The sequence below is a fragment of the Microplitis demolitor genome, chromosome 1, assembly GCF_026212275.2.
Source record: "Microplitis demolitor isolate Queensland-Clemson2020A chromosome 1, iyMicDemo2.1a, whole genome shotgun sequence".
NCBI classification, from domain to species: Eukaryota; Metazoa; Arthropoda; class Insecta; order Hymenoptera; family Braconidae; genus Microplitis; species Microplitis demolitor.
The window spans coordinates 24,111,300-24,129,149 of record NC_068545.1 but is presented as its reverse complement, the minus strand read 5'-3'; the positions used below and the strand labels follow the sequence as shown (position 1 = coordinate 24,129,149).

The 17,850-nt window shown below is 26.1% G+C and overlaps 2 protein-coding genes across 5 annotated transcripts; one reads left to right on the top strand and one right to left on the bottom strand.

The window, feature by feature from the left end:
- Positions 1-38: 38 nt before the first annotated feature.
- LOC128668278 (uncharacterized) lies at positions 39-16,225 on the top strand. 3 transcript variants are annotated; one of them, XM_053741001.1, is made up of 7 exons: positions 39-81; positions 12,557-12,626; positions 12,740-12,850; positions 12,934-13,229; positions 14,060-14,182; positions 15,309-15,438; positions 15,517-16,225. In XM_053741001.1, exons 4-7 carry the CDS (start codon positions 12,946-12,948, stop codon positions 15,550-15,552), a joined length of 573 nt encoding a protein of 190 aa, XP_053596976.1. In that variant the 5' UTR covers positions 39-81; positions 12,557-12,626; positions 12,740-12,850; positions 12,934-12,945; the 3' UTR covers positions 15,553-16,225. The 3 variants fall into 3 exon arrangements, with proteins under 3 accessions (XP_053596976.1, XP_053596980.1, XP_053596984.1); XM_053741005.1 differs by lacking the exon at positions 39-81 and having other exon boundaries at positions 12,604-12,660; XM_053741009.1 differs by lacking the exons at positions 39-81; positions 12,557-12,626; positions 12,740-12,850; positions 12,934-13,229 and adding an exon at positions 13,386-13,540.
- Positions 412-5,694, bottom strand: LOC103577922 (putative fatty acyl-CoA reductase CG5065). Of its 2 annotated transcripts, none has more exons than XM_053740994.1 (7): positions 5,586-5,694; positions 2,344-2,621; positions 1,939-2,255; positions 1,354-1,788; positions 1,097-1,282; positions 774-1,034; positions 412-708 (listed from the first exon to the last, which is right to left on the bottom strand). In XM_053740994.1, the coding sequence occupies exons 2-7, from the start codon at positions 2,596-2,598 to the stop codon at positions 639-641; spliced, it is 1,524 nt and encodes a 507-aa protein (XP_053596969.1). In that variant the 5' UTR covers positions 2,599-2,621; positions 5,586-5,694; the 3' UTR covers positions 412-638. The 2 variants fall into 2 exon arrangements, with proteins under 2 accessions (XP_053596969.1, XP_008557030.1); XM_008558808.2 differs by lacking the exon at positions 5,586-5,694 and adding an exon at positions 4,751-4,884 and having other exon boundaries at positions 413-708.
- Positions 16,226-17,850: the final 1,625 nt, after the last annotated feature.

The following is a 17,850-nucleotide window of genomic DNA, read 5'->3' as shown; positions in this document are numbered from 1 at the left end:
TTTGTAACTAGCGAGAGATGATGGAGATGGAGATGGAGAAGGAACACAAGTCTGGGGTGAATGAGAGAATCATGTTTTGTGGTATTTTTTTATTATTCTTGTTCTCTTTATTCTTCTTCTTGTTTTATTTCTAATATATTTCTACTCAGTTTAAAAAATAGTTTTTTAGTTAAATTTTAAATTTACCCTCACCCTCCCGCCATAAAAAACAAATAATTAATTTTTAAAAAATTCAAATTTACAAGGGTTGCATAAAAATATCAAATTTTATTAATAAAACTCATCTCCATACAACCAGATTTAAATTGGCGCCAAAAAAATTAAACCTACTCCAGAAAAAAAATTTTTTTTAATTTTTTATTATCTAGTGGATTACAATTATTTAAAATTATAGTTTGTTGTTGATCTAACGGTTAGTATGATAACAATAATTAAAATTTAATAATTATTTCTTAAAAATATATATTTAATATATAACGATTGTAGATGAATTTATATTTATTTAAATGCTTACGTAATACTTAATATTATTTTTAACCATGTAAAGACCCAAAAAATTTTTTATCTTCTTATATTTACACAAATATTCGTTTTAGAATACTTTTTTTCTCCGTTGGTATTAAAAATTTAATTAAAGATCACCGAAGAATTATCTTTATAAAAATTAATGCCATTAGCGCCTGCATACTTCTTTGGAACCAATAAAGTCTGTAAACAAATATTTACTTAAGTAACTAGTTGGTTAAATAATTATAAAATGAATGGAAACTTACTTGGACAATCGATCGCGTGCTTGTTTTAATGTTTCTGGACCATCTTTAAGTATATACTTTCTTATTCCTAATATATATCCATGTACATAAGTACTCCAGTCAAGTGTTTTAATATCGACGTTAAAATTGTGAGCGTCAGTTACAGATTTGACGCACTCCGATAATTGATTGATGTTGTTGCTCAAAAATTTCCATTCATTGGTTGCAAAATAGTAACCCGTCGACGCAATACGAGCGAAACGTTTCGATAACTTCAACATTCTAAAAAAAATTAGCAGCTTAAATTTCAGATTCTAGTTTAAAAAAACAAATTTTTGACTTACATTGGTTTTTCTCCGCGGAATTTTAATACAATATCAATAATAAATGCTGGAACATGATGGAATAATATCGTAGAAATTTTATGAAACAATAAACTAGGCGTATAATTAAAACCTGGATACCAGACGGCTAATTTTGTGGGAGATTCAACGGCATATTTATTGAGGTATTCACCAAATTTTCCCCAGCTTAAAAAAAAATAAATTCCAAATGGTTAAATGAACGTGAAAAAATGCCGGATATCAAATGGGAAACTTACGTGATAGGGTTGAAAGCACCACTAACGCAATTGTAAATTTTGATGGTATTCGTTCTTCTCATGACGTTGTGCCAGGCTGCACAAATTAGAGTGTCGACGACATAGTCCACGGGTATGATGTCAACTTTCAAATTTTTTTTACAATAAACACTTTTTAGTGTGCCGCGACTTATTTGGACGATCAATCCTGTAAGTCCGCTGGTGTTATCGATCCATCCTGGATATGGCTCCTGATAAGCTGCACAAACAATGCTGGGACGCACAATAGCAATAGGTAAACTTGTTCCCCTTTTCAAAATAATCAGCTCGGCTAATCTTTTAGTCAGCGTGTACGTGTTGGGGTGTCTACCTTTTAGATTTTCCTCCAAAATACTCAACGTTTCGTCGTCCAAATTTTCACACATGTCGATTGCTATATCCGGCATTATTTTTGTACTGAAAATATATTTTTATCATAATCAAAATCATTTTTAAAGTAAAAAATTATCATTTCAAATTAAAAAAATCATATTAAAATTTTAAAATTTATTTAATTTTAAAAAATGATAATTTTCAACGAGTGCTGTAATAACTAAAAACAATTACTTGTAAATAATTTCATCAACTTCAGCCTGTTCAGGATTACTGTAAGCAGTACTAACATGAATAAAACTTATGAGATTTATCATGCCAGTGCAGAGTTCGATAACACGTTCAGTACCGCGTGTATTTAAATTCATAGCTACTTTTAATGGTTCATTGAACTTTACGGTAGCAGCACCATGAAAAACGATGTTTACTTTTTGTGTTAACATTAAACGGTCTTGCTCACTTAGACCAAGGTCCGGTTGACTTACGTCACCCATTACCGGAATTATTTTACTAAATGCACTTGGACATTCCCGTCTTATTCTGTCAAACACCTGTCCAAACAAATACATACATATTTTATAATGTTAAATAGTAATCAGTCATATGTCATTTTTATAAGAATAAAGTGACAAGACTTACAGTGCTGTCTAAAAGGGCTTGGAACCTTTCTTCCATAGTGAGATCTTTTTTTGGCCGAATCAAAATGTAGATTGTCGATATCCTTGGACATGAACGGAGTAATTTTTCGAGCAAAGCTTTCCCGAGAAATCCAGTGGCTCCGGTGATAAGAATAACTGATGCTGCAAAAAACGCTTCGATAGATGTCCCTCCGGGATTAGCTTCTTCATTGTTATGCTTATGACCATTTTCCGTTTGTGTATTAGATGTACCCATTTTTTAAATTATTTATCCTAAATCTGTAATTTTTTTATTTAAATTTGGATGGTAATTTATTTGAATTTGTTTTTGATGACAGAATGCTCGAGATGTTTTGCATTTAATTGCATGGTAATGTGAGATTTGTTTCATTTGATAATATTTTATATTTAAAAATTCTTTCCACACTTAATACGATACTTTATTATTGATCATCGATCGACAAGTATCTCTTATATTTTTCTTATGACCGTTTATTATTTAATTCAAATAGTCGGATTCCAGTGAAGGCCGGGCTAAATGAGGGCGCTATAGAAATTATGAATTTTTTAAATTTTAACACCTATCCTAAATTTTTCTGCTTATTTTCAAAAATCGGCTTATTTTTAAATCGGTTCAAAAAAAATTAAATAAAAAACTTGAAAGTGTATTCCCGATTTTCAAAATTACGCAATAAATTTTTAAAAATGAAATATGACGTCATATTTAGATTTTTAATGAGTAGAATCACATAAATTTGAATTTTCATTAAAAATTAATACGCAGTATTTAAAATTATATTAATGCTCATACATTACATTTATTTAATTAATTTTTTATTTTAAAAATAAAAAAAAACTTCGCAGTTATTAATCGATTATTTATTGATTTACTCAGTAATCGGTCGATATTTAAAACCCAATAAAATTATATTTTTAACGCCTGCAGACCATAAATACCAAAAAATTAATTTTTTTATGTACTATCCTTTTAATTGTCAATTTAATTACTGATTATCAAGAACAAGTCAAATAAAACATTAATAATTACTTTATTTTTTATTTATGAAATAACAAAAAAACCCCGACGTTATTTTTCATACAAAAAAAATTTCTTAATTAATATAACACTTGACTTTTATTAGTAAAATTATAAATAATAATTTTGTCGCTACATATTTTTACGATTTTATCAAAAACATAAAATATATTTGTAGATGAAATAAACGATAATGAAAAGTAGATAAAATAATTTTAAAAACTTGTTCGTGAGTATTTTTCCTGTAAATATCGATCAGTGAAAGTGAAACTTAATGTCTCACTCTTTACATACATAAATATATAGACATAATTTAATGTATAGTTTACAGAGCTTATATTTGTTTAATATATTTATACCTTTAATTGATCAAATGTCACACGACTCGCAAGGTCAGTTGATAAAATTACTAATTACTCTTTAAATTTATTAATATAAAAATTTACATACATATATTTTTATATAAATATGCATGTTAATTTTTCGAGTGATTTAATTAAAAAAAAAAATCTTCCGCGAAAAATATGAAACTGATAAAGTAAAATAGATTGAATGTCAACCAAAAAGAATAATCCTATAAAAGGGAGCAATGTAATGGGATTATATCATGTACTGAGTGTTTAATTTTTCATGGATGCTATTAATTTTTTATTAAATGATACCTTGAAGGTAGTGGTAACCTTTTCCAATCGATAAAAATGAGTCGTATAGTTTGCACGTGGCATCAAATGTAGTACAATAAATGTTATAGTTTTGTATATATCTATATATGTAATATAATAAACTAATACAGCAGGTAGTAGTTGAACCAAATATAAAACTTTCGATGGACATGGTGTAAATATAATGCTGATATCGATCAATAAACTTCCATAAATTCAAAACTAATGACCCTTTTTGTTTTATTTAGTTACCAGGAAAAATTAATTTTTTTTTATATTTATTATTGTTTTAATTGTTAAATATATATTAAGTTTAGGCGAATATTTTTTATTTTTTCATGTAATGTGAGTTGCAGTCATAGATAAAATAATTGCTGGTGATAAACTAATCGCAGGCGGCTGATAAAGTTTTTTATAAATTTGTGACAAATATTTAGTAGTCCATTATTAATCAGTAATTAAATTACTGGATAAATTATTTAATTTTAGAAATTTATTAATTTGTAATTATGATAAGAAAAGATTTATTGAGTGATAAAAATTAAAATGGATAAATTTAAGTAAATTTAAAAGCCGGATAATTTGTAAAATAAATTTTGGTGATTTGGTAAAAAATTTTTCGTGGTGGGTTTGATATTTAAATTATAGATTTTGGGATTTTATATTGTTATCAATTGTTATTAATAAAAAATGAAAAAAGTAATACGTACACATCGAGTACAACCTTCACAATCGACAGTCAAACGACGACTTAACGCGTCAAAGGTAAGAAACACGCGCGAATGTTGAAAGCTGAACTAAACCGGCAGAACGACAATAAAAGCGGTGCGGGTTTTTGTATTTTGTGCTAAGACGTCGCGACGCCGAGTTGAAAAGCGTCGTCACAACGGGTCTCTTGTTTTTTATTTTTTCACACCAGATGACTCTACATGTGTATTTTTAAATATTTTTTAGTTTAAATTCAAAATTTTATTTGACACCCACAGGGTCGTTTTATTTTTCTAATTTTCATAATTTGATTTTTTTTTTAAATAAAAAAAAATTTTTTTTTTAATTTTTAAAAATTAAAATAATTAGGAATTATTTAAAAATAGATTTCGCGCCATAGTTAAAATAAATATGACTAACAATATCTCAAGCACTCAGTCTTAAATGTTAAAAAAAAAAAACAAAAGTCATAAAAATTATTAATTTACTTTGGAAGCATAAAATAAAATTTTAAAATAATAAAAAAGGTAAAAATAGAAACATTATCATTATTATTATTATGAATAAGTGAAAATGAACGACGGAGAGAGTATAAATCTTAAATCTTGTTTCCTTAAGATACGAGCCCAGTTGCTGCATTATGCAATAAGGAAACTGCATCGCTCTCACATGGAGTCGGAAGTTACTTTCTTTCAGTACTTGCACTCTATACGCATTTATATTTTGTATTTTTAAAGTTTCTCAGTATGCTCACGTACATTTATGACACAAACACTCTAATACATACTCATGCACATATCATACACATATATATATTTATAGATTACCAGAGCTTACCGTAAGTACCAAAACCACCCCCACTGGAACTATAACAACCATAAACACCGATAATTTAAATCGATTCGTTTAAAAAAATAATAATAATAAGAGCTACGTGAGATATAATCGAATAAACAGCACGTGAATGCACAAACTTGTTGATAACGACTGGTAAGATCCATCGATTTCTTCGTTTCTATATAATGCCCCGCTGCTGTTACTCCGATTCATAATAATCCCTACCTCTACCCTGTACTTAAACACAATCCTCGACTTTCTTTACTTTAAAATTTATTTATTTCATTTCATTACAAGTATTCAGTTTTTTATTTTTCAATAGTCATTATAATTATTTTTGTTAAAATAATTTCATTGATTGAAATTAAAAATAAATGAACGAGACCAAATTTTAAATTACTTTGTCCCCCACGTAAATTTATCGTGTACATTGTATTTGTAGATTACATTGTAATCAATAGAACGAATATATGTATATTTGAATAAGGGATAAAATTGAATGTCAATTTGTAATTTCACAGCAATACTTTAGCCGTGAAAATTCCATAACCCAATTTCGTTGGGAGAAATTGTCGCTTGCGTAAGAGAATCTCGCGAATGCATATATGTATATATATATATATATTTAATGAAATATAAAATAGGTCAATCATGGAAGAATATGTAGGATAAAAAACTCAGGATATAAGATAAATAAATATAAATCTCAAGAAAGAAATCAGTGTAAGATGTCAAAGCTTGAACTTCCTTCATTCAATTTTATGCTTTTACTTCATGATTTTTTTTTTGTTATTTTATTTGAGGGTTGGAAAATGGGAAACTAAAAAATTTCTCAGCAATCTTTATTTTCAAATTATCAACTTCACCCCTGTTCTTTCCTGTCATACACTTTTTAATTTTCAAATTTTTCTGTATCCCTCCCGCCAACCCAAGTTTAAAATTTAAAATTTCAAAAAAGTTTTTATTAAATTATAATTACACAAATTTATTTGGTAATTAATAGTTGCGGGGTTCCCAAAAGACTACGACAGATGTCACTTAAGTATAAGTTTAACGATCTTACTAATTCCACAATCTGTATTGCCTACACAATTTAAATTTAAACTGATCCGAGGCTAAAATTGCCATAAATAAATTTTCTATCACTTGTTAAGTCATCAATTGAAAATAAACATGCTCTACTTCTAATTACACCAAAGAATAAAAGAAAAAAAAGGTTTTTATCTACTCATAAGCGTTAGAAAATAATCGTACATGTGTTTAAAATAAATAAACAATTTTTCCTTTTGATTTCCATTGAATTAAACATCTGTGCTCTTAATCCCAGTTAAATAAATAATTCACGAAATTATTAATATAAATTATCGTGTAGTAATTGTTATAATAACTCGTTATCGAAACATATGTCACAAGTTTGTAGAATAAATATTTAAAGATATAAAAATATATTATTTGCGATGATGACTAGACTCAGTGGTGGGTAAGCCCAGAAAGTTCCCATATATGAGAACTCTGTGAAAAATTCAGGAATAAATTACGTCACTAGATTGCACTGAAATAAGTAAAGTAAGCCGTGACGTTTTGCCCGTCTGTTTATTTTCCCGCTCATTCGCAGAATAACTGGGATGCCACTTCCGCATTTAAATACTTAAATCCTGATAATTGTTGAGAAAAATATTATTTTAATTTGCATATTTTTACCCCGCGTGAAAATTGAAATACGCAACGAGTTTTTCCTTAACATTGAAACTGCTGAAAATTCAATCGCGAGGACAAATTGGATAAAATTTTTCAAAACCGGAAACTTGAATAAGATCGAAAAATGTCAACTGATGTCTAGTGAAAACTGTCGTCCACAAATCAGAATTAAATTTATCTCATTCAAAGTTAGATAAAAATCTAACTTACGTTTAACTCTGGGGTTATCCCCAATATTTGTATCCATAAATTCCGCAATATCTAATGCCTTGGATCTAACACCCCAATCCAATTATTTGTCATCCATTAATTTTTTAGTTTACAAACATTTAACTCAAAAAAATTAAAATACTATAAATTTTTTTTAACGATCACTAAATTCACTTGATTTTAATCGTGAAAAAATTTATTGTTTTTTTTTTAGATTTTATTCTACTGAATAAACACATAAGTAATTAAATGATAAAAGTATTTTTACTGATTTTTAGTCTTTTAGTGAATTAGTGGTAATAGTAATAATCATAAAAAAAATTTTCTTTATCAGTAAATTGAAATCTCTAAATACGGACAGTAAATTTTAAGTATTGACTTATTTTTTATTGAAAACAGTAATTTTTATTTTTATAATTAAAATTTCTAAATACGGATAATGATTTTTTCAGCGACAATAATTATTTATAAGATGATCATTTTTTTTTACTAAAAATAGAAATTTTAAATTTAAATTTTTTCATCTATTTTTAAATAATGATATGTCAAAAATAATAATAATAATATAATTTAAAATTGTAATATATTACGTGATGCTTCAAACAAACGTCAGATTGTCAACCAAAGGAATAGAAAAAAAAATGATGTATACTCATGATATCACATCCTTAAATAGCGATATTAAATATTGATTATTAAATAACAATTAAATTTATCACATTATAAATATTAATAATAAACACCGAAGCGCATGACGTAAAATAAATTTCGGGTGTTTTATAAATAATTAATATCCAAGTAACCTCAAAATTCGATTGGTTAAATATTTAAAAAATGTCACATCTCAAAAGGTCTTTTTATAAAAAAATTACCTCGTTTCGTCTCCAATTTACCAAAAATTGCGTAAACAATATGAATAATTAATAATTGATAATTTTTTTCCTTGTATATCTATAGAGACGAGATGATCTAAATAGTTCATTGGCTCAGTCCTTGGGCAGCACAAAGACCTCTAGCCAATTTATTAAATTTTTCTTGAATTCTGACACACATTCCGTAATTTTAATCAATAAGCATTTACTATATTTAATAATCTACTAGCTTTTATTTGAAATCGCTATTCTTTTCGCGGGGATTTTTTCAAATACAAGGAATTTTATATCTTGGATTTAATTCAATGCTGATATTTTATTCATCGGTTGATAATAAGAAATTCAACGATAATAATAAATTTGTTTATTTATTTTTAAAATACCGCGAATTAATTTTTAAAAATTATTAATTAGAAATTTTTTTTTCCACCACTAGATGACCTACTTCTTATGTCCTTGTTTTGGAAATACTTCAGTACGAGACATGTTAAATCGAGGCCATTTTAATTTGTCTGATCATATATATATATATATATATATATTTTACATAAAAGTTGGGCGATGAACTCATATATGTATACATCAAAGTTATTGAATAATAAGTATGTATTTAATCAAGAAAGAATTTCCGGGAATAAATTTCTCTACGTGACGTCAAAAGTAATAAAAAGGTGCAAAATCAAATGAAGGAAGGGGGGCTTAAATTAAAACAAATTTTATTGGGCTGAAGTGACGATCCTTTCGTGTCCTTGGGTCTGAATATAAAGGTCGGCAGAGACATACGTGATCTTCCTCACGCGAAATTAATTTTTTCCTTTGGCGCGAAAGTATTTAAATTATTTTATTTAAAAATAATATTTGTTGGTATTTATAGAATTTTCGCGGTTCTATCAATATTTATCGAATTGGAATGGCGGTAACGTGATGTGGCTCCTGAAAAAGAATTGAGTTGGCGGTTATGTTTAAAACTGACCCTACTACTTTTTTTTTTGCTTTTATTATACAAAAGTTAAATATTTTAGTGAGGAATTGGTTGCTGATAGTTGTGAAATCCATAAATGTATCGCCAGAAATACCCTTTAAATTCCACAGGTATTTCGGCGAAGTAACCGATGTTTCAGAGACCGTCTGCGTCATGATAAAAAAATTTCACCGTGACGATTCATTCACAAGTTTAATTACGAGTTTAAATAATTTATCAATAGATTTTGCCGATTTTTTCACAGGTTTTATTTTCAGACGCGCTGTCATAGATTTTAATATAAATAACTTTTGATATTTTTTAAATTTTTATTAATAGAATATTAAAAGTTTAAATGAATCATCCCAGCAAAAAAAAGAGAAATGTAAATGTATATTAAAAAAAAAAGTATCATCTCGGGTTAATGACATCCAGGTATTTCGATGATTTTATAAATCTTTCGAGGAGTTGCATCACATTGAGAAGGAATTACAAATACTTATGTTAATATATGCATCTATACAAATAAATACATACATATATAGATAAAAATTAAGAGTATTTACTTTTTCATAACATTTTATTGAGTGTAAATATTTATGATCTAATCATTTGCTCGAGTAAGCTATCAGTTATCAGTTATTACAAATCTCGTCGACTAAATCATTAATTTCATCATTTATTGTAATACTTAACTTTATCAATGGAATTTATTTAAAATTTTTTTTTTTACAATAGAATAATGATGATAAATTTTGGTGTTGGAAAAAAAGTTGTTACAATAAAATAAAATAAAAAAATGCAGAAATAAAAATCTTTTGAATAAATTTAAATAATTAACAATGTTATCTTGCAAAATTCGATAAAAAAAGAATTGATATTTAATTATAAATATTTAATTTTACTGCAATATATAAAACCATCTGAAGCCACTGACCTATCGCTTCTAAAAGTGATTCGTCTGAAACCGTCAATTCCTGAGGAATAATAATAATGATAATAAGTATAAAAGGTTAAAAAAACCTTAGTTTTTATGTATCGCAGCTACGAATAAAGTCGGGCCATCTTTGATAAAATAAGTCCATTATTTATAGTCGTAAAGTAATAAATATAATTTAAATTGATGCCGTCAAAGGAGCGAATGATCTCTCAGGTGATCTTGCGGTGAAAAAAGTTTGTATTAGAAGAATGAGAATGAAGCATCGGATTGGTATTCAAGGATCATTGTGGGCGTACTGTAGTAATTTCGAAATACGGTGACAATGACCGATAAAATAAAATTCGTATTTCCCGATTGGTCGCTGTAGTAATTTCAGTAAATAATTATAAACGTATAAATGTTCATAACTCTGATAATTTAAGTGAGTAACTTTTTTTTGGAGCGCGATTATCGGATGTGGGGGTATGATATCGCGCTGATTTTTTTTTATCATTACAACAAATAAAAAAAATATATATATATTTATATTTAACTCAAGTATCTATAATTTAATGCAACACCCGCTAATTACCATAGATAAATAAAATATTTAAGATTGCGGTGAGATGAAAAAATAATAATTAATGTTAATTTTATAAATTAATCATTATTTTATAAAATTTAAATAAAATAAATGAATTAATATACTAATAAATTTCTGCAATGCCAAATTATTTCGAAATTTTTGATAATGCAGTTACTCCAACTTTTTTTTATGATAACAATTTGATTCGTTAATTTATTCCGATATATATTAAAATATATATCACAGATATTAAAATTCATCCACTATAATTCGCTATTGCCAGTCGGTTATTGCAACAAATAATTAAATAAATAATTTTTCTATACAAGTGAACAATAAAACAGATCCGTTAATTAATCAAATTTTTAGTGTAATTAAACTGTTAATAAACTTCATTTATTTACACTTATCAATTGTGTGTGATGACGTAAATATACTCATTGATATTACTAAGTATATTATATAATATAATTAGATATAGATCATTTAATTGGTTATTGCAAAATGGGCCTGACCTAATAATTTTAATAAAAATCATACGTTTATTTTATTTATTTATTTATTTACTAATATAATTATTTTAACTCTTACTAGTGTCTGTATTTTTTAAAATGTAATAAATAAAGTATAAATGTTAATACTACATATATATTGGGAGTTATTCAGTCCCTATATAAATATTATAATAAAATAATTCGATTGTCGGTTTTCTCTATCGGCCATAAATAATTTTTTATGAAATAAAATAAAAATAAAAAATCTTAAGATATTAATAATGTATTTATTATTATATAAGTTAGCAAAACGTGAAAAGAAATTTTACCAGAAATATAAACATGTCTCATTTACAAAGCAATAACCAATAAGAGAATGTCTAAACATATTGATACATACATTTTTATATGGAAATTTATTATCATGTTTATCATCTGTGGATTCGACATTATAGTTAAATAAAAACTAATGCGTCGTTGGTTTCGCGTATTTTTTTTTTTTTTTTTTTTTTTTTTTTTTTTTTTTTTTTTAATAAAAATCCGGACGACGACCGTGTGAAATGAGGAGGAGTAGAACCACCGCGAGGAGGCTTCTTGTGTAGTAGCATATTATGTGTATTAACCTAGGTCAAGAACACACTCTCCCACTACTCAATACTCATATTTATATCGCCGTTTAATATAACGTCATTATATTATTCTATCCATCAATCAATCGAACAATTTTTTATTTCATTTATTTATTTCACTTAATTTTCCAATGATTTTTTTTTTTTTTTACCATAATTATTTTACTATCATGTGGATAGTGTTGTTTATTATTGTTAATTTATTTACAAAATTATCAATTTGTAGTCCAAACAAGTAAATATAATTTCCAAGACTTTTATTTTAGTTCGGGGAATCACGTCGCGAAAAATAATGGAAAGAAACTGCGTTTATTGTAAATTAAAGAAAAAAAAATGCATTTTTTACTTTTAATTTAAATAGTAAATAGTTTTATTATCAGCAGTATTTAAAATAAAGTTTTATAATTGAGTTACATTAGAATAATATAAGCAAATTTAGTGAGTCATATTTCTAAGAGATAAAACTTAAAAAAAAACCAATCGTGGTAAAAGGATTTAAAAAAAAAAACGACTAATTTTATCCTACACTATAAATAAATTTAAATCTCATAATTTTCCTCATTAGTTTTTTTTTTTTTACAAGTATTTATTTTTTGTTACAGTCTTCTGATAAAACAATTGGAGAATGATTCAGAGGCGAAGGATCTGAAATGAGAGAAAATAAAATAAAAGGTGGGTGAAAGTCATCATCAGCAATAACCACGTGGTAGGTTTTAAATCCGCACATGGCTTCAAATTAGTATCACATTTTTATTTAATAATGAAAAAAAACTTGATTATTCTAGATGATTTTCGTCGGTGATCTCGATTTGGGGGAAAATTAAATTATTAATGCAGCCAATATTCAGCACTTGTGAGAAGCGCGCTAATGGCGACATCTATTACGCGGTATCAGAGTAATTATTTTCTTAATTTAAAATTTACTGATAGTACTTTTACCCTTGTAAATTAAAGTTTTGAATTTAAAATTTTTGATCAGACTTTGGAGCAGATGCAGGCCCAATATTTGGAGGGCCATCTTGTCGATCATCATTGGGATTGTTGGATCCTTGGGAAATTTTCGTTAGAGAATAGTTGTAGGTTGTACTATTTCATATATATGTACATGATGATATCTGCGAAGATTTATTCACGGTGTAAGCGCAAGATAAAAAGTGAGGGAGGATCGGCGATATTCGAGTGGAGGGAGAAGCCTTCAACGCTCTTGGAGTATATATGCGTGAAGCAACTAGCTGAATGGTACAGTTCAACAAGAGATAAAAAGGACAAGACAGAGTTTGTTTCATTGATTGATAATTGATCTATTTATTTTCACTACTACTTACGCTATTGGGAATTTTGATTAGTGAAGTTTTATTATCACATTTTTAGTGATTGTGACTTATTTTATTTTTATTTATTTATTTTTTTTTTTTCGTAATAATAGTAGACTATTATTTTTTTCTTCCTGGTGAACTAGTAATTTTTTTGAGTCTAAAAATGAAGAGTTTTAATAAATTTAATTTTTTTACGAGTATTATTATTGTCATTATTATTTGCACTGTTGTTATTGACGTGCATGCAAAATCTATTGGAGGAGTTCTCAGGTAATTTTTCACTTTTTTTTTTTATAATTTGATGGTCTAGATTAAAATTATAAAATGCGATTGCGTAATTTGAATTTTAAATAAATTTTTTTTCCCGCCAAAAATTTTAATTTATAAATTTAATTAATTAGTAACGCATTTTAAAAATTTACTTTTTTTAGTTGAGCAAAATTTTATTTAAAAAAAAAAAATTTCAAATTCGGAGCAAAATTAGAGCGCTTAGTAAAATGGATTAATGACCGGTAGATCGACGTAAAAGTGCATAAAATGCATTTCAGCTGATGCAATAAACGCACACGTTGTCTGAGATTTAAATTGCACACTAATTTTATATACATTCTCTTTTTTTTTTTAATGCCTATATAATTTTTTTTAAAACCAAATTTAACCCCGTAAGAAAAATTCTACTAGAAAAATTTTAATTTAAATTAATTAAGATCTAATTAGAATTGTCAAAATGTAACACAAGTTATTTATAAAATATATACACAACGATTAATTACCCTTGTGATTTTTTAGTCGCCGCAAACGTGTATCAGACCAACGTTTAGCTGAACTAGAAACTCTATTAGCACTAGCTCGAATGCGAGGAAAATTAGTGACCGTTCCAGTGGGATTTGGTCGGGTTGATCCAGCTAAAATGTAAGTTCAATATAAACTTTATATATATTTTTATCCCCGATTCTTTACATTCTAACCATCGTCTCATTATATAAATTCATAGTGGACATAAAAAAAATTATCGTTTATTTAAAAAAAATAAAAAATAATTAACGCAACTACGCATTAAAAAAATTTATCTCTCATTGATTAATCGTGTGAGAGAATTTAATTCTAATTCTTATCAACTTTAGTGACCAACATTTCAAGTATTTAACAATCAACGAATTTAGAAGTCACCCATTGATTTAAATCAATTATTTTATCGTCTTAGATTGTATCTTCTTATATTTAGTTTTAGTCAGTTTAAACTTCACTTCAGAATACTAATATATATATGATATTTCGGGGACATTTTTTTATTTGCATTTATTATAAAAAAACTTCAATTTTATCAATAAAAGATCGTCTATAAATTTTATTAAAAATTACCATTTTTTATTCCTGATAAAAAAAAAACGTGATACAAATGTAATGGACCAAAATGATATTACAAATATATCAAATTACTATAATTCTTATTTTATAGTATCAAGAGTCGCAGAAAATAGAGGAATAAATTTCAAATGTAAATTCTTTTTTTACCATAAATAAATTACATAATTTTTTTTTCTACCCTTTGGAAATAAAAAAAAATGTCTGAATAAATTCGTGGGTAATTATAAATAAGCTCCCAGACAAAAGACAAAATTGATAAGAAAAAAATTTCTTTAAAATGTGTGATAAATAATAAATTTAAAAAATTTCTTCAATATTTGAATAAGTGATTAAATCATACGGATGATTACTCATGATTAATAATATGAAAGTAAGCTATATATATATCAGATAAAAAGTATAAGGAAATGAGGAAACTCTTACGTGAGGTCAGGTCACAATCGACAATAATAAGCGGCAAATTCCACTTGGATTAAAGTAAATAAAAAAAAATTAACAAAAATAATTATTGGCTTTAACAAATATCGCGTTGATCGATCGTGAACTAGCCCTCACATGACAGATAATTTAGAAGACAATCTTCAATCTAGACACTCGAAGTAAATGATAAAAATTCTACATAAAAAAAAAAAAAATAGAATCTTTTAGCTAAAGATTAAAATTTTTTCAGTGGCCGCAGACGGAGATCGAGCATCGATCATGATTTGCTAAAATTGAAACGTATTTTACAAGCTGTCGTTGATGATAATTTCGGTACCGAGTCTGTTAGTGAAGAAAATGATGAAATTTCTTCATCACTGGTAATATATTATTTTAAATAAAATTCATTAATTATAATGATGAATAATAAATCAATTAATAAATCAATTTCTTTCCAGCAATTTGGAGATCCGCATGAAGATATAGAGGATTAATTAAATTAATTTATAATTAAATTAAATAAAATTATTAATAATCGTCATGTGTTAAAAATAATCAAACAAAAGGTGCAAATATCAACTGATAAGCAGGAATAATTTAGTCTTTCCAGCCTAAACAGTATTAACGGTCAATTACCGTCTTCTGTACTTATTAATTATTAATTATTAACTTTTTTTTTATTGAGGCTTAGTATTTATAAAAAAAATTACCTCGTACTTATTAATTCCACAAAATATCACGTATATAATTATTTATTTATATTTATTTTCTAGAATAGAACATTAGTCTATTAAATTAATTTTATTAAATGACTGGAAATTAATAGACTAAATTAATCAATTATACAAATAATAATATTGATTGCATATCAATAACATTATTGTATTTTAATTTATTTTTTAAATTCAGAAATGTAATTTTAATTTTATTGATAATTATTTTTTTTATGCTGACAATGGTAGCGGCGCTACTGCATTATATATTTTTGTAACGATAATTCGAGACGAAAAATTATGCATTTTAAGGTAAAAGACCTAGTACTCAATCAGTTCATGTATTAGTATTTCTGTAATTAGTCAAATTGAGTAAATATGGACATACAAATATATGAGTGATCGGGTACTGGGACTCTTACCTTATAAAAAATTAATTAATTAAATTTATATAGCAGAGGCTCAAGTTAATTAATTTTTTTTTTTTTTGCTAAGTATTAATTTATTTTATTTATTTATTACTTTGTATATTAATTTATATTTTTTATTGATAAATAAATTATTTGTGAACTGAAATATATATTTTTTTAATCCCATACAATTGTTTTATATTTTTTGTCTTTATAAATTATTTAGTGAATAAAAGTATTTGGTAAAAATACATATGTGTCTCATAGGTGATGAATTTTGTTAAAATAAATAGTTGAATTATTTAAAGTAACCTTGGGGTTAACTATTACTTACGAAGTTATTGACTCATTGTCAGAATATAAAATACCAGAAATAAAAAAATTTCCGCTTTAAAATTATTTTTGTAAATTTAAAAATAAATTTTATTTTTTTAATAGTTAAAAATCTTAATTTAATAAAAAAAAATTTGTAATTCTAAGGAATAATAATAACAAATACATAATTATTTGCAATGTTTCATTTTTCGTTTTAATATTATTCTATAATAATCGTACAGTATAATGTTTATTAAATTAATTAATAATAATCAATAATAATAATTAATAATAATAATAAATATTATTTTATAAATGGTATGGATCGTGTTTCCGGATAACGTTACAGATGAGACTAGCTGATGATGACTTTCGCAGCACTACCTCAATTAAACCATGAAAATAATTAAATCTTCACTTATATATTTATCAATTTATTTAAAATCATTAAATTATATTATTATTTTAAATCCCTGACCCTAAAGAATCGACTCGTACTCCTCAGCATCGTGTGTATGTGACTTTCAGCACATATGTCTTTTTAAATTCCCATATAGAAAACTTGGAGCGACACAAACGATAATTAAACATTTGAAATGATATTTCCATTTGTCCAAGTTCCAAGTCAATGGAAGCTCACTCCGACCGGCAGTTAATTAACGACAATATCCGATACTTAATAAATAATCAGCGTCTAATATTCATGTCAATCTCAAAGGCACAGGCAACAGGTGACACAAATTCACAATTACGTACAAATATTGACTATTATTTATAGCATACTTTTCGACACTCGACTCATTATCTATCTCTTTTAATTACTCGTACCTTTAATTACAATAATCATCATAAATAATTGGAGTAATTTTAAAAGATAGATAATTACGTGTCTGATTAATCACAAATAAAACAGTTAAACAATAAATATTTATTTGAAACCTACACCAAACTGTCAATTAATAATAATAATAAAATATCATTCGCTATCACAACATCGAGCATTACATTTATTTGTTAACAATTTTTAAATACATTCATCTAAACTCTCACACTTTGTCTAACTACCAGATAAATAATTATAAATTATTTATTATTCAAATACAATAATAATAATTAATGTTGATATTCAATTTTTAATAAAAGATTTATGTAAATTAAATTAGTCCTCAATTATTGTTATAAATTAATATTCATTTCTTTTATAATTATATTAATAACTACGGCCTCACTCATTTTTTTTTTCAAATTCAAATTTTTAGAAAATGACATTTAATTTTTTGCCGCCAAATGAAGAATTTATCTGAATCTGATTGATTTTTGCTAAAAAATAAATGAGACTGTAGTTTATTAAATA